At 52.1% G+C, this 21,677-nt stretch overlaps 1 protein-coding gene across 13 annotated transcripts in view; it reads left to right on the top strand.

Annotated features, from left to right (window-relative positions):
- Nucleotides 1–21,677, top strand: part of CUX1 (cut like homeobox 1) — a 354,203-nt gene that overhangs the window by 252,484 nt on the left and 80,042 nt on the right. For all 13 annotated transcript variants that reach the window (XM_032459637.1, XM_032459636.1, XM_032459635.1 and 10 more), the window contains 2 exons: nucleotides 8,454–8,502; nucleotides 18,178–18,282. In XM_032459637.1, the coding sequence (XP_032315528.1) occupies nucleotides 8,454–8,502; nucleotides 18,178–18,282 (154 nt within the window). The remainder of the gene's footprint in view (nucleotides 1–8,453; nucleotides 8,503–18,177; nucleotides 18,283–21,677) is intronic.

Genomic DNA, 21,677 nt, shown 5'->3' with positions numbered 1-21,677 from the left:
GTCACTCCATTCTACTTGTGACCCTGTGGCACTTGGTTTAAGGAAAGAACAGGATTTTCACATCAACCTGCTCCTGGTGGCTTTCAGAGCAATGGTGTTAGAGAAGTGGCAGGAAGCATCCAAAGATTAATCCAGATGCCCATCCCAGGAGGCTTCGATGACCTCAGGAGCAGCAGTCTCATAATCGAATTCTCCGGCCACAGCGGTCCCGTGTCCCTGCCCAGAGGTGACTGAAGGCTGAGTGATAGTCACACTGAGGGTCATTCTCTGGGAAATGACCAGCCTGCTGGAGCTGCCCCTCTGGCTTGGCACAGGTGGAAAATTTACCCTCTGTGGCTGTAGCAGACCACTTCATGGGTCAGCTCGACTCAGATTAAACTAAAGGAGGATTTTATTTAAAGTATCTCATGTAAACAAGCCAGTTAAATCGTGGGGCAAGCAGGGAAATTTTCTTCCCATTTGGGATTGATGAGGCTTAACTAAAATTGATTTTAATTGTTTCTTGTATCATTGAAATTTAAATATAATGGTCATAAAAGGGAACAAATTGTGGTTAATTTCTGAGCAGAGGTGACATCCTGGCCATTTAACTGTCTTCTGGATATGGTTTCATTTCCAACAAGACTCAAAACCACTATTTCCAGAGGATTTGACCTTGGGGTCAAACTCTACAACCCTCTCTCTGCGCGGACCTCGATTAGATCTGGGAGGGTGGGTCCACTCGGGAGTGACAGGTTTGATCGGGAACTTGGAAGGATGCCAGGTGGCTTTGACCCAAAGCAGAGGTGGCTGAACCCGGGTGGAAAATAAAAGCTAGGACCAGTCAGACAGCTGGGGGTGGTCAGGAAAGCCTTTCCACAAAGGACACATTCTCCTCCTGCTTCCCCTGCCAATCGGTGTTGAGTCCTGTCTGCCCCCAGCTCTGCACAGGGAGACGCAGGGAGCTAGGCCGACCGGCCCTGCCCTCCAGGAGGTCACAGGCCAGTGGACCTGGGTCGATATGTGCTTTTTCTTCCAGGGAGATTGTTGCCTTCTTTTTCAAAGGCTACAGAAAGTGGTAAGAAAAGCAAATTATTCTCCTTCTGCCAAAACAATTTACAGACTCCTTCCTTAAACGTCATATTTACAATTTGGCAAAAACAGCCCTACACTTTCTGCTCTTTAAAATACCAGCCAGTGAATTGTTGCCTGTCACACGCAGGGCGGACTGGAGGAAGCACAGGCGTTGTAGGTTTGCACACTTCGTCAGCCAGGATTTAGTGAGCGCCTGCTGGGTTCTCTGGGATCGCGGCCGCGAATAAACAAGTCATCAATATCTGAACAGGATACTCTGAGGCAGAAATACGTACAATAAAAATAAACGAGTGGGCGCCAGGGTGTGGGGCTGCCGGGAGACTCTCAGGGGATGGCCCTTCGATCTGTCGCCACCCGTGGGGATCTCAGCAGAGGGGCAGCCGTGCGGACAAGCATGGTGGCTCCAAGGAACAGAATAAAACTGAAGAACCCGTCAGAGTGTTGGCTGATTGAGCTACAAAAGGAAATCTGTGCAGAAGGCATGTTACTAAGAGACGGTAAAGTGTCAACCCCAGCTCAGCGGCTCTGAGCAAGCAGTTCTGCACTTGGGCCTGTTGTCTGGAAAACTAGATGGCCGGGAAGTGGGAAATGAAGCTGGAAAAGGAGCCAAGGTCTGTGGGGCGGCGGTGCGGGTGGGGGGGGGCGGTGAGCTCTCTAATCACTTCCTCTCCCTGCAGGGATCCTGGCCCAGAGGACACCTGGGGTCTAACACGGAGGGAGGGAGGGAGCAGCTCATGGAACCCACCTCTAAGGCAGACTGGCTTTGAACACTGCCCGCTGGAGGCGAGGAGGCCGCAGACCTGGGTGGGCAGGTGCTGAGCCAGGGCTCCCAGGAGGTGGGGCCTGGGGACAGCGGGAGGTGGCCGACTGGTGTAGACACCTCAGGCTCGCCTGCCAGGGGACATATTGTGACTGTACAAGTGAGGTGTGGGTTCAGGTTTTTTAGAGTAATATCAAATCTGTGATAGCTCACTTTTGCCGACAGAAAGCAGGAAAGGCTGTAAAGGTGTTTTGTATGACTACCGGACAAAGATAAGACAAAAGAAACTAGAGGCCAATCTCATCTATAAATATTTATGAAAAAAAATACTAAATAAAATATTAGCAAATAGAACTCAGGAGCACATTAAATGCATTACCATAACCAAGTGGGGGACGAGTAACTCTCAGGATAATTTACCATTTCAGCAGGTCAGAGGAGAAAAACCATTTAATCAGCTCCATGAATACTTTAAAGGTACTTAATGAAATCAATGTCCGTCTTTTATTAAAAAGCCTTTTAATAAAATAGAAATGGTTGGATAGTGCATTCACAAAATACAAGCGTATATATCTAAAGTCCAAAATGAGAAAATGCTTGATGGTGAAATGTGAGAGGTGTCCCCCATGACGTCAGACACCAAGCAGGGGTCCCCACTATCACCCTTTGCTGAGAAGGAAGTAGGCATAAAAGGGGGCAGGAGGAGACTGGCCTGTCACGAGGTGCAGAGCTGGACGCGGGATACCATGGAAACAAGAGAGTGGCCAGAAAGCTGTTAAAGAATTGCATAGGTCCCCCTCTACCACCACGTCGTGATTTGGTTCTGTCTGGTGGTATCTCCCTGCACCCTGCTGTTCTCTGCGCAGCACACTCGTCCTCATCCTCCAGGATGCAGACCAGACGTCCCCTCCTCTGAGACACTCTCTCCTCTGTTTGCAGAGCCCTCTGTCCCTCATTCTGGGCTGCACTGTACCAAAATGCCTTGGGTCTCTTCACCTCCCCACACCCACCACTGAGCAGGCAGTCACAGGGTCTTGTGTTTTTGAGCTCCTAGGATGTGCAGGGCTCGAGATAAGGCAAAGGCCATTGCTGCTGTATACTGCCAATCTGCACTTTGGACACTTGTTTCTCCATCAGGTGTGGCATGTGATATGTCTCAGTAAGAATCATTGAGGAGATGCTGTTCCCACACCCCTCTTAGTCCTCAGGCCAGTGCCACCTTCTTCCAGTACAGCCTTGCCCTGACTCTCCCACAAGACTCTACAGCCCTACCTTTCCTGTCCGTGAGGTCAGGTCCCACCTGTGTGCCTGTGTGTAGGCGGGGTGGTACCTTTCCTGAGGACCCCCATCCCCATCAAGGGGATTCCAGTCCCAGAGCCAAGAAACTGCCCTCACACTTGGCCCTCTGGCTCCTCCTCCTTTTCATTTTCCCACCTGCTTTTTCTGAACCTGGTCCAGTGAGCCCTGCTTCTGGGTCTCCTCCACCACTTTGTGCTAAGAGAGCCCTGCCTGGCTCGTAGGTTGTCATGAAAGTGATCCGCCTTCCTGACGGCCGAGGCATCAAACGCAGCATCCAGAGGAGGGGGAGCATTCACTTTACTAAATAAACTGAAACTTTTTGTTTGTTTTAAAGCAGGGCAAATTAATCTTTAGATAGTTCTTCTTTTGATGCCTAAGAACCTTACAATCTAATATTGAGACTCTGGCTTTGCACTCCGGTCCACGAAGACACACTGCTCTTTGAATTTCACCCTGGACACTTTCTTTTTATTTGCATTCTTTTTTTTATTGAAGTATAGTCAGTTTACAATGTTGTGTTAATTTCTGGTTTACAGCATAGTGTTTCAGTCATACACCTGGACACGTGTTCAATTGCCTCGTAGACATACTTTGTTTCAACAGCTCCTGGTGTCACGTGGTTGTTTGGGTATTGAAATATGCACCACCCTTGCCCCGTGCCATCTCTTAGCACTCAGGAGGCTCATGTGAAAGTGAATACAGAGTTTCCATCACGGATATGACTCCCTTGCCATTGGCCTTGACCGTGTCCTTCTAAGTTCCTCCCCAAAATTGTGTGCCGGCCCAGAGAATACCCTGAAATGATCTGTGGGGCACTGATTGAATGAACCACATATTCTAGGCTAAACTGAGATGATCCGCTGTTTGAAGTCCGAGCAGGCAGAACGCAGTGCAGGTTAATAGATCAGTGAAAGCTGTTTTGTCAGCTCGTAAAAAGGTGAGAGAACTAAATTTTTGTAATCAATGGTTTTGCTGAGCAAACAATATGGATGGTGATTATGGACTTTGGAAAGGAAATGATTTCAGACTAATGTCAGAGTCCAGATAACTGACGCGGTGGTTGGGCCTTCGAACAGAAAGAATGCACAACCCTGGGAATAGTGTTGGCAGTCCGTCTGTGAAAGCACATGCAGTTTAATTCATTACTGTCCTTTTCAGACAACACTTCTAGTTGCAGTGTTAACCTCTGGGCACTTTCATATTCCTTATTGAAGGCAGTTTGATAGGATTCATGTTGTTGGGGGTGGGGGCAGCAGTTTGGCGAGGAGTGGGTGGCCCCGACCCGGTGGCAGACGTGTTCTTGGATGAGACCCTGTCATCTTGGTCCTGGTCTGCCAGTGCTGATGGTTGTGCTTGCCGTCTCCGGAAGCCCTGATCACGTTTCAGTACCTAGCTCGTTGTATTTTTCTCTCACCTTTTAAAAAGCAAGCCCCTTGGGAAACTGAATCACAAGCCTACAGTCTTTTAAAATAATCACCTGAACTTTTCCTCGCCCACTGCATCCCTGTTCCTTCCATTGTCTCCTTCTGCGGTTTCTGGTCTGATCTGCCGTCAGGCACCCGGTGTTGAATAGCCCAGGTCTTGAACAGCCAGGCTCGTTGTTGTCATTATCATTTGAAAGCTTTGGAAATAGGAGAGTTGCTCTCCTCCTAATGAAAGGTAAGTGCAGCCCTTGTTATCACATTCGGTATTTTGGTCCGTTTAGCGGTTGCTAAGTAACCAAAGTTAAACTGACCAGAAGATGGAAAAACTTGAAATTCATTTCCAGGGATTGCCTCAGCCTGCCAAGAAGGCACTTTCCTGTTTAAATGCAACTGATTTTTTATAAGTGACTTGAAATCTCTTGGAGATGATACATTGTTTTCTGGGTAGCAGGCATGATAATGAGGGCCATTTGCCTGTCTGAGGAGGCTGTCGAGCCCACCCGGGTTCCCTAACCTGGCTGGCTCTGGACGCCACTTCCCAGACTCTGCACGTCCCAGCTTAGCCAGTCCAGCCTCTAGGTGAAGCCAGGCCCCTGGGAATCCCTTTCGTTTCTAGCCCTGGTCTGTATCTGACCCTGTATCAGCTATGTGTCCAGTGGCAGTGGCCAGGCAAGGAGTAAGGAGTGAATAAAAACAGGTGAGGGTGGGCCCCCAGGCAGCCACATCTCTACCCCCTTATCTCAAGACCAGGAGGTGGGTACCTGCGCCAGGGTTGGGGGAGTCACCTCCCCCTAATGCTGAGAATAAAAGATGATGCTCTGGCCAGAGGATTTCCCTGGTGGAGGGAAGCTATCAGTGATTACTCTGGGGGCCTGGGGTCATCCTCTGCCTTTCCTTCCTTCATTCAGCAAAATGCACTGAACACTGCTGCGTGCCTTTCTTCAGTTCATCCTGAGAGACACACTCGGGCTGCCTCTCTGGCCTCCCGTAGACACTGCCAGAAAGAGTAGCTCGTACCCACTGGGGAAAACAGCCAGGCTCCGGGGGAGGACACCCACCTCCGGAAGACAGACCTTAAACCCAACAGGGTATGCAACCTGAAAACAGACAGGTGGGCCATGCTCAAGGAAACATAACGCAAAAACAAAAATAATTTAATAATGGAGCGGAAATGACATATATGAAGCACAGACTAACTGAACTCAGGACCAGAAGAGCCGACATCAGTTACAAGGTGAGCACAGCTCAGGTGGCTCAGGTGGAAGACCCGTCCAGAAGGCAGCAGGAAAGGACCAGGGCACAGCAGGTGGAAAGAAAGGTTGGACAACATGGAAGATGGAAGTAGACACGTGAACAACATCCAGATAACGGGAGACCCAAACAGAGCAGGAGAAATATCTGGATGATGAGATAAATTAGCCAGAAAGAAAGAATTAAAGAAAAATGAAAGGACTCCTGGAGGACGCAACAGGAGAGATTAGGGAAACCTTCATCAAAGCACGTGCTCGGGGTCTGTGCTCCCCCAGCCCAGACCATTCCCCGTCTACCTGCCAGGTTCTGCAGCCACCAGCTCCCCGATCCTGTAAACAGGCGACCCTGGCAGGCTCTGTGGGCTCCCTGTCTGCCTGTGCCCGGAACCAAGAAGCTTGTAGGTGCTGGAAATGCTCACGGACCGAGGGAGTGAGTGCATGAATGATGCTGGCAGCCAGCAGGTTTGCTGTGTCAATCTGGACTTTGTAAATATGTGGTGAATAACCTTTGATTAAAGTTCAGAGCTGCATTTAAAAATTATGATCTGATGGGGGAGGGTGTAGCTCAGTGGTAGAGGGCATGCTTGCCATGCACGAGGTCCTGGGCTCAATCCCCAGTACCTCCATTAAAGTAAATAAGCAAACAAACAAACCTAATTACCTCCTCTTCTCCCCCCACCAAAAAAAACCCAAAAAATTAATTTGGGTGAGGGTATAGCTCAGTGGTAGGGCGCATGCGTAGCTCACATCAGGTCCTGGGTTCAATTCCCAGTACCTCTGTCCAATCAGTCAGATTACCTCCCACTGCCACAAAAAAAAAAAAAATTTTTTTAAACTTGTGATTTGCTTAAGAGAGGGTTGTTAACTTTTTCTCTCCTCTCGTACGCAATGATGTTTGGCACTCCATCAGCGAGTTGTCAGGAGAGCTTCCTGTCCAGAGTGTCAGGTGCCCTTTTCTGTCACGTTGGAGACCTTCACACTGTCGATGATTGTTTTACCCCTGGAGTCACTGGACCGTGTTTTCCGTGGCACAGCAGTTTCTCTCTGAGATCTTGGAGGTTTCCATTTGAGATGGTGCAGTGAGATGTTTTGTAATTTAAGCTGCCCCCCAGCACACCCTCTGGCACCCAGCATGTCACTGCGGGGCCCAGTTTGGGTGTTTGTCTTAGAGATGCTGCCTGCTTCACCAAGTCATCCTAAACAGCTTCAGTTAAGCAGGCCACTTTATGAGTTGTTTTGGACTTTTCTCAGACTGGTCTGAAGGCAGGATACTGTTTCAAACAGATACAGTGATCAGTGAACCTGATCGCAGGCATCTGTTACCCCGTTGGGGCTGCTGGGAGTTGATAAGATTGCCTCAAATCGCAGGGTGCAGTTAAAAGCCTTGGGGTCGAAGGGCACAGCAGATAGCAAAACCAGACCAGCGGGGTCCTGAGTAGTTGTCCCACTCTCGATATTAAGGGTGGGTGGTTAGGACCAGAGAAGCAGGTCTAGGGGACAGGAGAACCTTTGAGCTGCCTTAAGGGGTAGACTCGCCCGTCACTGGCAGGATGGGCTGCGTTTGGGGTTCTGGCCTCCAACTCAGTGCCAAGCCCTGTGCGGCACCAGGGATGGAGGAGACATAACAGACTGGAGGCATGGTGGGGGGTCTGTGCTGCTTCCTAAGATGGAGCCCCTGGGAGGGTTGGAGGAAGGATGGGAGCAGGACTGAGCCCTCCAGGCTGCAGAGTGAGCCCAGGTCAATGTGGAGTGTGAACTGAGGCAGTCCCAGTAGGAGGGGGCCCTGCACCCGCCCCCCACCCCAGCGGATCTGTGGCTGTAACATTCCATCCTCTCTCCCTTGGGTGGGCTGAACCCTCCTCAGGCAGCAAGTCTCGGCCTTGGCCTCCAGACAGGGGCTGTCATCAGGACCTGTCTGCTGCCATTGACTTCCCTGGGTGTTCTGTTCAAACCTGCCAGACTTTTGGAATCGACTGTGTCCTTCTCAACAGAACTCTGAGCATTCCTTTCTCTCCCATGATGTTGTATGTTGGAAGCATATCTTTGCCTTCAAATTATTCAAGAAAGTACTTTCAGAACAGGAAAAAAAAGAGAAAGAAAAAGAATAAAAAGCACCTAGAAACCCTTGTGTGTGACCAGGCTGGGTGAGGGGGGACCCAGGTGGTGTCTAACATGGACCACAGAGTCCCCAGCCGGCATTCTCATCCTCAGCCACCTCCCACCACCTCCTCACTGATCTCTGTGTCCTGGCAAACTTCTACTTATCCTTCAAAACCCAGTTCACACATCACCTCCTCTGAATGCTTCCTGATTTCCTCCTTCTTCAAAGGAGAACTCATCTCTGCCTCCCCTGTTTTTCCAGAGCACTCTGCTCAGAGCTCTGTCTGCTCTCTCTGCAGGATGCACCACCTCCCCAAAGGGAGTGGGCACCCCTCAAGGGTGAGCTGGCTCTCCTCCTGATGCCAGCCCACCTCCTCCTGATGGGTGGCAGTGGCCCCTCGCAGGTCTGCGTGGCCCCTCTCTCCCCCAACACAGGGACCCTGCCTAGCCTGAGTGCCTGCTGGTCCCCTGCCCAGTTCGGACCCACAGTCCCCCCGAGCCTGCCTCGCTGCTGACTAACCTGCTCTCTCCCTCTCGCCTTCCCAGGGCCGACGAAATTGAAATGATCATGACGGACCTTGAAAGAGCAAACCAGGTAGGACATTTGATGGCTTCAGGCGTAGCTTCTGACGTCTCGGCAGGTGCTTCCAAGTCAGGAGGCCACTTAGTCTTGTACTTTTCACGCACGACTGTGGATGTTGACACTCTTTGTGGCGTCATGAGAAATCCATGAAAAGTCCCAGGCATGATTTCCTTGGGAGAGTCTCTGATGTGGTCCCAGCATCTCAGACATCCCGTGGTGAAAGCTGCTTCTTTTCCTTAATCCAGCTTTTAAATCTCCAGTTCTGTTCCGGTGACAGCCGCCATGCTGTAGAGATCATACCAACGCATTACCCTGTGGCAGCGTCTGTATCTCTGCCTCCTAGTGGGTTGAAGCCGCTTGCTCTGGGGAGGGCTGCCAGCCGACAGCCCCCTCTTGGCTGACACTTAGGCACCACAGCGCTTTGCACAAAATACCCCCCCACACACACACACCATGTCCGGCACAAAGACAGGCACACGGTATCGACTGGCTCTAAACACTTAGCCGCCTGGAAAATTCGGCCACCCTGCAGAGCGCCCCCCCCACCCCGCCCCTTCCCCAAGGACTCTGGAAAACAGGAAAACATTTTACTTCAGCAAATGGTGCTACTGCTCTGAAAAGAAAAGGGTCTCCCCTTTCATTCTATTTCTTTTCGGGGAGAAGCAGCCAGAGCTGGGTCGTGTCTCAGCCCCAGGAGGCCCCGGGCTAGGGTGGCCTCTCCCCACTCAGTTTGACATCGGGGGCGCCACGAGCACAGGGAAGCATAGCAGTTCACCTCAGGTGGCCCCCCCCCATGGGATGAAAAGCCTTCTTGGATCCTTGGTCCCCACTTTCCACCTTGCGAGGGTCCCACGGGGCTCCTGGGCCTTGCCCAGCATCACTAACAAGACTCCGGCGGACGCTCAGGAAAGAGCACCCCTGCGCGTTCTTTGGCCCGTGAAGAGATCCTCAGGCCTGCCTGAAATATGAGTCAGTTTATGCATAAGAGCGATCATGGCACATGTGGATTCCTCTCTTTGAGAAAGACTGTGGGTTTGGTGGGACCCACTCAGACTCGTCCCCGAGTGTCCTGGGCCTGGCCCGTGGGGGGTGCTCAGTAGAGATGCGTGCACCGAGTCACCTGAGGTGGCCTCTCTGTCAGGGAGCCAGGCTGGTCAGAGGAAGAAGAGCTGACAATTCCCCAGTCACTGATTCTGTGCCTGGCTCTGTCCTGAGCGCTTCACACAGACCGAGTCACCAAAACCCCCCCGCAGCCCACTGAGGTCGGCGTGCTCACAGTTCCCATCTTAGAGGGGAGGAAACTAAGGCTGCAGGCCGGCAGGTGGCACAGCCAGGCCTGGAGCCTGTCCTCTTTCCCGCACAGAAACAGGGACAGAGCTGGAGGCTCCTTTCCCAAAGACCCTCTTTCAGCTGCAGGTCCTGAAGCGCTGCTTCTGCTCCACCCCCTCACCCAGGAGCCTAAGCACTTACTTACCTTTATTTGCTGAAGTCATTTACTTTGGCCCCTTTGTTCTTACTTAAGGGGCTCCACTCAACTTTGTGGAGACTCAGAAGTAGTTACGGGAAAAAGTTAACCTTCTCTGTCACACAATTGTTATTTGCGTTTCTCAAATTTCCACTCACCCGCTCTCTACCCCCAGGCCAGTCCCCGGCCTGCCTCCCCTTTGGATGGCACTTAGGAGTGAACTCTGGTCTATTAAGCAGACCGCCTTATTCCGCGTGTATCAAGCGCACGGGCTCCAGTCAGTTCCCAGGCACTGAGGACGTTTGGCAGAGCTGATGTGCTGCGGGCCGCTTGGTGGACCAGTGTCCTCAGAGACACCAGGCAGCACCCTGGAGAAAGGGGCCGCCTCCAAAGTGACCGCTGGTTCGGGTCCCCGCCTGGCACTTCCTGGCTGTGTGTTCTTGGACAAGTCTCTTAACTACTTACACTTCTTTAAAAAACAAAAAATAGAAAGCTGAACTTCGCAGACATGATGCTAAGGAAAATTAAGCCAGTCACAGATACTGAAAGGGGTTCCTCTCTGTTAAGGAGCAGAAACAGAAAAAGAAGGCAAAAAACAAATATTGCGTGATTCCACCTAGGTGAGGTCCCTAGCGTTGTCGAATTCGTAGAGACGGGGACTAGAAGGATGGGTGTCCAGGGCCGGGGGGTGGGGTGGGGAGTCATTTAAGGGGAGAGTTTCCGTTTTGCAAGATGAGCAGGTTCTGGAGAGGAGCTGCCCAACGATGTGACCCTCCTGACACTCCTTTAAAACGTATACTTAAAAAATGGTCGAGATGGTATACTTTACGTGCTGGGATTTAACATACTTAAATGTTTTTAATTTTTTAAAATGTGTTAATGTCGGAGAGAAAGGGAGGGAGGGGTTGATAACTAACTAGTACAGGCAGACCTTGGCGGTATTTTGGGTTCCAGACACCACAGCAGAGTAAGGACCACATAGATTTTTTTGGCCTCCGGGGCATATAGAAGTTACATTTACACACACTGTCGCCTGTTAAGTGTGCAGTGACATTGTGTCTAAAAAACAATGTACATACCTTAATTTTAAAATAATGCTGTTGGAAACATAGCGCCAACAGACTTGCTCAACACAAGGTTGCCACAAACCTTCCATTTGTAAGAAGTACAATACCGGCGAAGCACAGCAAAGTCAGCGCCATAAAACGAGGCCTGCCTGTCCTTCCTTTCCGAGATTGTTTTGAGGATTAGAGGTAAAATGCCTGAAAGTAGGTGCTTCAGTACATGTTCTGTAGTTGCTAAAGGAGCACAGATGGGGAGGGAGAATTAGAAAGCCCTGCCCTAGGGAGATACCAGCGTGGTGGGCGTGGGGGGAGGTTCCGGAGAGTCCAGGCAGCCACTCAGGGTGAGTTAATAGCCTGATGTGGCTGCCAGAAGAAATTAATGCAACCTCAGGCTGCATTAATAGAAGCAGTTTCTGGAATGAAGGAGGTGGTGTTTCCGCACCAGTCCGCAGCCATTACTCCATGCCCGGGGAATGATCATTTATCCTGGAAACCAGACACACTAGAAAGCAAGCAGGCACCTGGAGTGCATGCAGGGTCCACTCCACGGCCAGGATAGGGAAGGGACCCTCACAAAGAAGAAACCAGGAGGTCTGGGGACATTTCCTGATCTTTGGTGAGCAGGGAAAGAAGACAGAGGGACTTGGCCTATCGGGAACTTGGAATGTTAAGAGATTAGAAAGGGGAAGGCCTAGGGTGGACGTTGTAATTCTCCAGGGCTGGGCAGGGAAGGGGCCGAGCTTTTTCATGACTGAGTGCAAAGGCTGGTGGGAGGGAACTCACTCCCAACACAGAAGCTTGCTCTCAATAGTGACTCTCCAGAGATGCCTGAAGGTGCCTCAGAGGGAGTGAGCTCCCCGTGCCAAAGCTGTGCGGGTAGATGCCGGCCAGCCCTGGCTGAGAGGATGAGATGGAAGATCAGACGCTGCCGAGCAAACACAAAGAGGGGCTGGACCAGATGACTCAGCGGGTCACCCAGGATGACTCAACGAGGAGAAAATCTCCCCGGGGGTGCAGGGAGGAGGACAGCTTCCAGGCAGGCGAGGAAGGGCCTTTACGGAAGGGTGCTGTGAGCCCAGGGTGTTCCAGGCCATTCCGTCAAGCTAAAGCGGGAAGGTAGGCCCAGAGGAGTGGATCCAGCCAGGTTTGGGGCCGGGAGGCGGTGGGGGGGGGGGTCATCCTGAGAACAGTGGAGAATCACAGGCAGGAGGGAGACATCAGATGAGTTCTAGAAGGATCTGGCAAAACATCGGAGAATGGATGGGAGTGGAAAGCCAGGGGAGCAGTAAGCAGCTGTTGTGATGCATCAGGGCAGGGGCGCCGCGGGCCCAAAGTGAGGCAGTCCCAGCGGAGGATGAGGCGGAGGCGGCCGGGCAGCAGGAGGGGTACCAGGAGCCGCATGTCGGGGTGGGCGCAGCCAGACATCTGGTTCAGCCGCCTTTCCCATCAGGGGAGAGCCCCAGGAGGAGCAATTTACTAGCTCACTGGCATATAACATTTTTGCACTGGGTTTATGGTTGGAACGTTCTGCTGAGACCTGAAGCTCTATCTTACTGTTAAAGTACTTGTTTCTATTGCGGAATCGCAGAAGAGAGTCAACGGCTGACAGTTAGGGCCAGGTCTCATTTACACCTGTTTGTTCACTTCAAGGCGCTCTTGTCAATACTGTCTTAATTGGTGACAGTGAAGGTTCAGAGCTTTTGAGGCTTCGGAAGAAGCCATAACTTTGCACACTCTCCAACTGCAGGGAACCCCGTCACGGGGACCCAGAGCTGCAGTGGAGGCGGGGGGCAGCCCTTTCCCTAGCGGTCCCTCTCTTGCTAATCTGCCTGAGTCTTGCCAAGGAGGCTGCCTCAGCGGAAGACCCTTCAGGCTGAAGCTCATTGGAATAGCTGACCGAGGGAAAGGAGCCAAGTGTAGAGAAAAATGCAAAGAGCAGAAAGAACTAGAAGGAAGAAGAACACTGACCAAGGTTTCTGTGTTCCGATGGGGCCGGATGACTGGGGTTGCCCAGATCTCCCATTTCCCACCCAGATGGCCCTGTGGAAGCCCCCAGTCTCCACACGCCCGTTCCCTTCTATAGACAGAGGTGACAGTTCATGCCCCTGTGACATTACCCACCCACCAAAGTCCCATGTGTGCAGCAAGTGTTTTGAGCATCTGCTTCGAGCAGGCCCACCTGGGGTCAGCTCATCCATGCTGACACCTTGGAGGTGCTGAGGAAGGGCTGGTTTCACCTGGCCGAGCCTTGAGGACCCTTTGCACTGGACGAGCCACATTCGTTACTCCTTGGGTCTCCTAGGAACCTTGGTTCCCCCATGTAATAAATTGGGCTCCCAGCAAGGCCTGGAGGGGGCCGCTGAGCCACCCATGGAAGGCCTCTGTGGCAGGAGGACATAGGGAATTTGCTCTTCTGGCTTTTCTGAATTCGTGACTCAGCAGTCAGCAGGCTGTGACACTTGGCGTCTATGAGGGTGGTGTTGGTGTAGCTCCAGCTTTCAGTCTGGCCGACCTGAGAAAAGAAATCCAAATCAATACCCATCAAGTCCCCCAGAAGCACAGGCAGTGAGTCTACACAGGGCGTCAGGCACCAGCACGGGGCCACCTTGGGACGCGTGGGGATCAGGTTTTTGGTAGGCACTTCTGACATCCCTCCTGCAGCGTCACTGAGCAGGGCCACCTCTGGGTCCTGTCTGTCCTCTGGAGTTGTGTGTGTGGGTTGCTTGGGAAGGAGGACCGAAGTTAGCTGTGCACTTTCCAAAGCGATGGGTCTGTTCCTTTGGGAGGTCGTTGGTTGGTCTTTGCAGTCTTGCTCCCCTTGTCTCTCCCTCCAGAACCCTGGACCCTGCAGGGAGCAGATCGAGGGGTCGTCCCCGAGGAGAGCTTGCTTTCTCCTGGAAATGGTCCAAATGTGGTGTTACTTGTCCTGGAGGAGGATGATGGTGGCCGAAGAAAGGCCTCCAAAGATATCCACATCCCAGTCTCTACAACCTGGGAATGTGTCCACTTACCTGCAAGTGGAATTAAGGCTGTCAGTCTGCTGAGATGGGAGATTCCCTGGGATTATGCAGGTCATCTCTCTGGAATCACCAGGGTCTTTAGTTGCAGAGAGGGAGGCAGAAAAGGGTGTCAGAGTGATGTGATGGGAGAAGGATTTGACGGGCCACTGCAGGCTCTGATGGTGCAAGAAGGGGCCACAAGCCAAAGGATGCGGAGAGCCCCCTGGAAGCTGGAAACAGCAAGAGAAGAGAGTCTCCCCCAGAGCCCCAAAGAGGGACCAGCCCTGCCACCACCTTGATCTTACCCCAGGGGGTCCCATAGCGGACTTCCAACCTCAGAACTGGGCCATGATAAATTTGTGTTGTTTTAATCCACTAAATTTGTGGTACTTTGCTCCAGCAGCCGTAGGTAACATGGGAGGGACAGCCTAGCCACGTCCCACTTGGAGGCCGTGGGGACCCCTGGGGGCACAGCCCTTTGCCAGCTCACATGGCTGCTACGTCACTGGAGGAACAGGCTCATCTCTGGTGTCCCTGAGCCTGGGTCCTCATGGCCACACATACACAGGGGACAAGAGACAAAGCCTAGGGCCAGGTTGGGCAGAAGGCTGGATCAGAGACTCCCTCCCCTCATCACCATGCAAAACCAAGAGCCTCAAAGCCTTATCTAAAATGAGTAAACCGGGGACAATCTGCCCTATAGCGTTTGGGGCCCACGTTCCAGGCTGGGCTGTGACCGGCCTCACCAGTGCCCCCTGCTGGCTGTAGCCACCTGAGGCTCTGCCTTTGCCTCCTCTGTGCCCCACCTGGCACTGCGGTCCCACGTTTCACGAATGGGATCTGTCAGACTTTAAGGTGTGGAATTAGCTGTCTGCATCCTGAATTCACATTCTGTTGTGTGCTCCTCCATTCCTCCCCTGCCTCTCCTGGGCCTTCCTCTTGAACAAGGCAACAAACGTGGGCCCACTGCTCGGGCTGCCCTGCCCAAGATGCGAGGCTCAGCTGGGCCATTGGGCCGGCCAGTGTTGTGTGCCCTGTGCTGGCTTGACTAACAGAAGAATTCTTGAGACACGGTGTCTCCCACGGCTTCCTGTCTTCCTGGGAGCTGGAGTTTAACCTGAAGACAGGCTACAGTCTAGTAATTTTTCCCTAAAAATTTTAAGATTTTAAATTTGAAAATTTTCCTTGTTTGAAGGTAAAAAAAAAAGACTAATGGCCACTTGAGGCAGTATTATTATTATTATTATTATTATTATTATTATTATTATTATTATTATTATCATTATCATTATTATTATTATCATTATTATCATTATTATTCCCTGGGCACCTGTCACCACATGGCAGGCAGTGCTAGGCACCCGGCTTATGTCATCTCATTGGTCCTCAGTCGTCCTGCAGGGCGGCCCTTTCTATCTCTGTGGTCAGAGTTACCACCAAGATGCAAAGCAGTACCCTCATTCATCCACGTGCTCTCCCCTCTCCTCTCCTTGATGTTTCCAGCATCTACCCTCCCTTCTCAGAAAAAGGCAGAAAGTAAGCCACAGCCAGCAAGAGAACCCTCAGAGAGCAGCTCAGGCTGGGCCAGGCTCCGTTCTCGCCACCGGATGGCCACTGAGCCGCACCCGGGATGCCGCCGGCCGCCCGCCGGAACCCTGGCCTGGATCCCCAGACTCTGCCTCTGCAGGGATGGGGGAGGGAGTGCAGGCATCGATAGAAACGAGAAACGAGGTGTCTCAAGGCAGCCACGGCTCCGTGTCTGGGGGTCCAGATCAGACACCAGCGCCGGAGCTTCCCCTTCCCATCGTTGATTCTAGTTCTAGAAACACAACTTCTTCCGGTTGGACTGGGGTCCTTAGGAAGATGGGAGACCCAGAAACAAGTGATACCGTGGAGTCAACCCAGCACCGCACTGCTTTTTCCACTTCAGCTGCCGACAGTGGGGCTCCGTTTACAACCACAGAGACGAAGTCACCCCAGCAGCTACGGCATCCGGTCCCCGCTCCCTCCTTCACCGGCTCTCAGGCCTGTTTTTGTTTTCAGTTGTTCTGCTTGTGCATGTTTAGCAGCACAAACCACTTCAACTCATTTTGTTTTGGTTTTGCTGTACTCAGCTTCAAAAGCCTAAATAAACAATAAAAATCCTGGGCAATCTAGAAGTTGCAATGAAGTAGCCCAGTCAAGCCAAATGTGATCGAAGGCTGTGACCAGCACGGGTAGGCCACAGAATGACTGTCCGTGAACCTGGAAACAAGAAAGTGCAGAAGCTCCAGAGGAATTATGCAGACCGAGGATGGAATCATCAACAGCTCAGGCCCTTGTTCTGCGAGCCATCGGCCTTTGAGGAGACAGCAGTTCAGCTCCCAAGAGCTCCGAGGTCCTGGCCGTGACCCCCCTGCCCAGCCTGCCCCAGTCCAGGGGCTTCTGGAACACTTCACCGCCAGAGTCAGCAGGCAGGATGGGGCGGGGGAGGGGTGCTGCCCCATCAGCTGCTACCAGACCTCTTCTCCACCAGGCTAAGACATATTTTTCCTAGTCGGAGAGATTAGAAAGATGCCACCTTATTCCTGGCAGAGCCATGGAGATTTTATGTCCCAAAGTGTCGCTGGCTAGAAAGGGAACGGTAAACTTTTCAGTGACATGACTTGATTATCAGAAAAACGTGCAGTGGCTCATCTGGGAATAAACTGGGGGAAATCTTTCTCACTGAAGGGGAGACTCTCCTGCAGTTAGCATGAGCCAGAAATCACCCCTGTCGTCTCCGCCATGCCGGGGACATCACCACCTTTCCTGACGGACAGGCCTCTCAACTATTTGCAGCCGAGAGGGTGGGAGGCGGCTGCTTGGGCACAGACAGGCCTAGTCGGGCACTGTGTGAATTAGATGGAGTGCAATTCCCAGAGCTCCTGGAGAAGCAGGGCAGGTGGCCACCAGCACCCTCCTGGGCCGGGGTAGCTGCTGTTAGAAATATCCTAATTTGTCTGTATGCAGAGCAGATAGATCCTCACTACCATCACAGAATCACTTAAGACTTACTCAGCCAGGCCTTTCTCGTTCATCTTTGCTAGGAGCAGAACCTAAGTCTGGTGGAAAGGAGCAGCAATCACTCCTCAGTCCGCCTGCCCAGCATCAATTTACTACTGCTTCCTACCCATCTTTTGAGTTTCGTCTCAATCATAATTTGTAAAGTCAGGACCAGCATACGAATAAGACACTTCTGAACAAGGGCCCTTCTTGGTGTTAATCCTCACAAGGTCCCTGAGAGGGAGACGGTGTTCCCATCTTACAGATGGGAAAGTGGAAGCTTAGTGAGCTTAGTTGGGTAACTTGCCCTGGTCCCCCTGGTCCCAGGTGCCCAGCTCCTGCCCAGTGCACCACGGTCCCTCTCAGGCAGCGAACACCGGAGTGACAATTCTCGACGTCCAGTGGGAAATCCTGGTTTGCCATCCAGTGGCGCTGGTTTCCTTGTCCGAGAATTACAGCAAGTGACAGCAGCACCCACTCCTTTCTCATGCAGCCTCCTTCCCACGGGCGGCTCTGTTGGTCCCCACCCCCCAGGGGCCCCACATTGGCCTGGCTGGCTGGAAATGCCCACCTCAGCATTAGAAAACTTTGTCGGGCGAAGGGTTAAATGTGTTGAAATAAGCCTGGTCCTCACAAAAGAAGTGGCATTTACACCCTGTACGTTTATGGAAATACTTTGCTGGGGGAAAACAACCACAACATTGTGCGTGTTTTTAGGAGGAGAATGGCCAGAGTGTCTTTAATCCACTGTTTACCCGTGAGAATTACTCCCAGGAGTAATCCTGCAATAAAATCTTCTTGGTCTATGAGAATAGAAAGAAATTGAATCAAAAGACTCCATTTCCACTCGTATTTGTTCAGTCTGGGAAATTCAGTGGGCCGGAGCGCTAGTATCAGCAGGGGATTCCTTGCTCCTAGCGTTAAATTACTGTCATAATCGCTCAATTATTTCTTCCTTGTACTGTTTAAAATAAAAATCCATCACATTCTGTGTTTTTTTCTAGCATTTATTAGGTTGAGTGTTTAGGAAAATCAATTATAGTCAGTCAGGCATGAATTGATGAATGTTCTTGTAATAATTGTCAGTTGTTAAACTGGATGTGCTTTCTCTTTCCACCCTTTTCATTTCCTTCAGAGGGCAGAGGTGGCTCAGAGAGAGGCGGAGACCTTGAGGGAGCAGCTCTCGTCGGCCAACCACTCTCTCCAGCTGGCCTCGCAGATCCAGAAGGCGCCGGACGTGGTGGGTAGCCCGGCCCCGCGGGGACTCCGTCACCTTGCGTTTGTACCTCTGTGTTACAGCCGTTTTCTTCTTTGGCTTTAGAGCGTCCCTTTGGGGGATAATGTTTGAAACGGTACTGCTGTCTCGGTGGGGAGTGCTTGTAGCGGTTTGGAGATGGAACTAAGAGTCAGAGGGAGAGCTTTGCTGGTTGTGCATTGGTGCCCGGTGGTCAGCGTGATGCCCGCCTGGTGGAGAGGCGGAGGTGGGATAGCCCATCACCTGAAGGGCTGGTGAGACTGGTGGGAGGACCGCTGGGGGGTGGGTGGCGATCCGAAGCCGGAGGCTGGCAAAATTGCACAGGAAAATTGGAGTTTTGGTCCTCTCCTGGTTGTATCCTCCCAGACTGCAAAACAGTTATTGGCGGGGGGTGGGGGGTAATAACCTAACGACCCGCTCTGAGTCTGCGTAATCTCTGGGGTCTCACCTGACGTGCTGGCATCCAAGAGGAGGGCGGCACACGTCTCTGCCCCTTTGCCTCTTAATTTTCCTAAGATTAATAAAAATTGCTTTTAGCTGGAACTTCCACAGCTCGATCAAGGCAGCTTTGAACTGTGGGATTCCAAATTCAGTCCTTCAGTGCTATGCCATGATACGAAGCAGCATAGCAGTTAAGACCATGGACACTGGAGCCAAACCCCTGGGTTCCGACCCCATCTCTGCAGATGATCAGCTGTGTGACTTGGGGCAAGCGGCTTAACCTCCCTGAGTCTCAGTTGCGTCATCCATAAAATGGGTCTTTACAAGGATTCTGGAAATTATTCTGAGTGAAACCCTGAGAGCAAGTCCTGCCACATAATATATTCTCAGTAAACCTTAGCGGTTACTCTTACTGTGGTTGGCATTATCACCTCTGATCCAGGAGCCCCCGTTTCGAATCCAACTCTATCGTCCGTCACTAGTTAACCTACAGCGACCCACGCAGGTGGTTACACTTACAAGGCCTCTGGTTCTGGGTGTATAGAGTGAGGAGTAAGTGATTCCGAGGTCCCTTCGGCTCTGACAGCCTGTGATGGGTGGACTGCACTTGCAGGTGTCCTTTCATTTAACAAAGGGTTAGAGAGCCCTTGCTGTGTGACAGGACAGTCTGGTGGGAGACGTGCCACTGTAATGAGGTCACATGTCAGTTTGACAGCCACTGTTCCACCCAACCCATGAAGCGGGGCTTTGTTGTTTCTTTAGATAGATGAGGAAAAGGAAGCTCCCTGGACGTAAACCCCTTGCTCCGGAACGCTCAGCCCCCCTGGCCAAGCCAGGACTCGGCGGGGGCCTCTGCCACCCCAGACCGGAGCTTTTAAATTATTCCCCAGGAATGGATCCAAAGCAAAGCTTTAGCGTGAGGACCCCTCTTCAGACTTCTCTCCAAGCTCACATTACCTAAAACGTGAGTTACGCGTTTCAGGATACAGAGAAAAGTTTTCCATTTAAAGAACCATCACAACCTTTGTACTTTATGGACTCTGGGACTAATTTGGCCTGAAGTGTCCCCTTGGCTCTGTCACTGTCCCCTCGTCCAAGTTTACCTGGACTGGACCCAGCGCCATAGCCGAGGCGGGAGGAAGCCCTCGAGGACCGAGTCGGTACTGCCAGCTTCTCCCGGCCTCTGTGGTTGCTCTTTCTTGGTCCTCTTGAGAAAGCCGTGCATCCTGTGTCTACCCGGGGCTCCTGAGCTAAATGTTTTGATTGAGAGGATTTCTGGCACCATCCTGGACTATAGCAACCAAAACATTTCAGAAGGAAATGAATGTTTTTGCAGGCAGAGTAAGTTGTGGACCCGAGGGGTGCTTACACACTTCATCATCGGCTAAGTGCAGTGTTTACACGGCACGGCCTCAGCCTCCCGCGCGCCGCCCTGCCAGGGCTCCCCTCGGATTCGCTTTCCCACAGCACCGGGCAGCTCCAGCCCCAGCCCGTTGGGGAGCAAACATAGGAAACCAGGCCAGCGGGAAGACGTCTGTTGGGTTTGGCTGGCAGAACTTGGCAGAAAAACAGTAGTCTCTCGATCCAGCAAAAGCCAAAACTGGGCCACTGGGGTCTTTGGAATCGCCGATTCTGAAAGGCGAGCTTCCACCCAGCTGGCCCCCGCTCTGAGCTAGGGGCTGTGTGAGGCTCTGTGTGCTTCTCAGTGCTGCCTCGTGATGCCACAGTCGTTAGAGGGAGCTTTCACTACCTTCATTTCCCAGGTAAGGAAACAGCCTCAGAGGAGTCAAGTAATCTGCCCAAGGTCACACAGCTAGAAAAGGATCAAGCCACCCCACCTTTGCGTGCACTCAGTGAGACAGGAGACATGCAGGCTCTTTGTCAAGTATTTTCAGACAGATATTAGCTCAGGGCTCTGGTGGACCACACCAGGCCACCTTGACCCTAAATACCTGCCTTTCAGGTGAACATAGTGAATGGAGTCGGCCTATGTTGGCCACTTGGTGTTGGCAGGAATCGTGTGGTGATAAGAAAGAGAAGTAACACTGAGTTCCCATTCCCTCTACCCTCCCCAGTGGGGGTAAATAAAAGGCAAACCAGCCTAGACTCCGAGTGTTTGTCTCATGGCTGGGGTCCCGGGCCCACCGTCTCCTCACATCGGGTTTCCCGAGTATTGAGTAGCACTCTTGCATCTCATTTGTGTTTAATGTGAAAATGGCTGCAGGAGAAAAGAGATCGGTATCTAGCTTCTTTCAGCCTCGGAGGTCTCATCTCAGTAGAAGAACCCATAGTCAGTTGTCCAATCTGGGATATTTCACATAAGCAGGCTGGGGGAGAGGGGAGGTGGGCGGTCCGGTTCAAGGTGACCGAGTTTAATGGGCTGCTACCTCTGTGACTTCTGTTTCTACATTCGTTCTTCCCTTTGGAGACACACTGCCACCCCCAAGACTCAGCCCCTTTCTGGTGCCCATAGGGGTCCGTTGCCAGACTGAGGGAAGTCAGTTTCTGTTCCTTCCTTCAGAGACTTGTCTGAGCCAGGATCCTGACCTTGAACCCAGAATCACTAGGGAATCCCTGGTCCCTCCCCTAGCCCCTGAACCACTGATACCAGGGTATGGCCCAGAACCCATATGTTTGCTAAAACCCCCAAGTGATCTGGGTGTCGCTGAGCTGAGGCCTGGACGGACACAAGGGAGCCAGGGGTCCTGGCCGTCTGAATCCATGTTTGCTTCCCTTCTCGGCCATGATCACAGTGGTATCCAAACTGCCAGACAGTGACCTCCCTGCAGTTTTAAACCCCCTCTCCACCAAGACAGCACCTAGTGTGCCCTGTCATACGGTCTCCTTTCTAGCTTGTGCCCGGGGACTTCCGGCCCCGGCCTTTCCCGCAGGTGCAAGGCTCTCCCTCCGCCCACAGTCCCGCATGAGCCCCCAGGCCC

The sequence above is a fragment of the Camelus ferus genome, chromosome 18 (genome assembly GCF_009834535.1).
Source record: "Camelus ferus isolate YT-003-E chromosome 18, BCGSAC_Cfer_1.0, whole genome shotgun sequence".
Lineage (NCBI taxonomy): Eukaryota > Metazoa > Chordata > Mammalia > Artiodactyla > Camelidae > Camelus > Camelus ferus.
The sequence above is the reverse complement of the archived record's forward strand: the minus strand, read 5'-3'. Positions and strand labels throughout refer to the sequence as shown.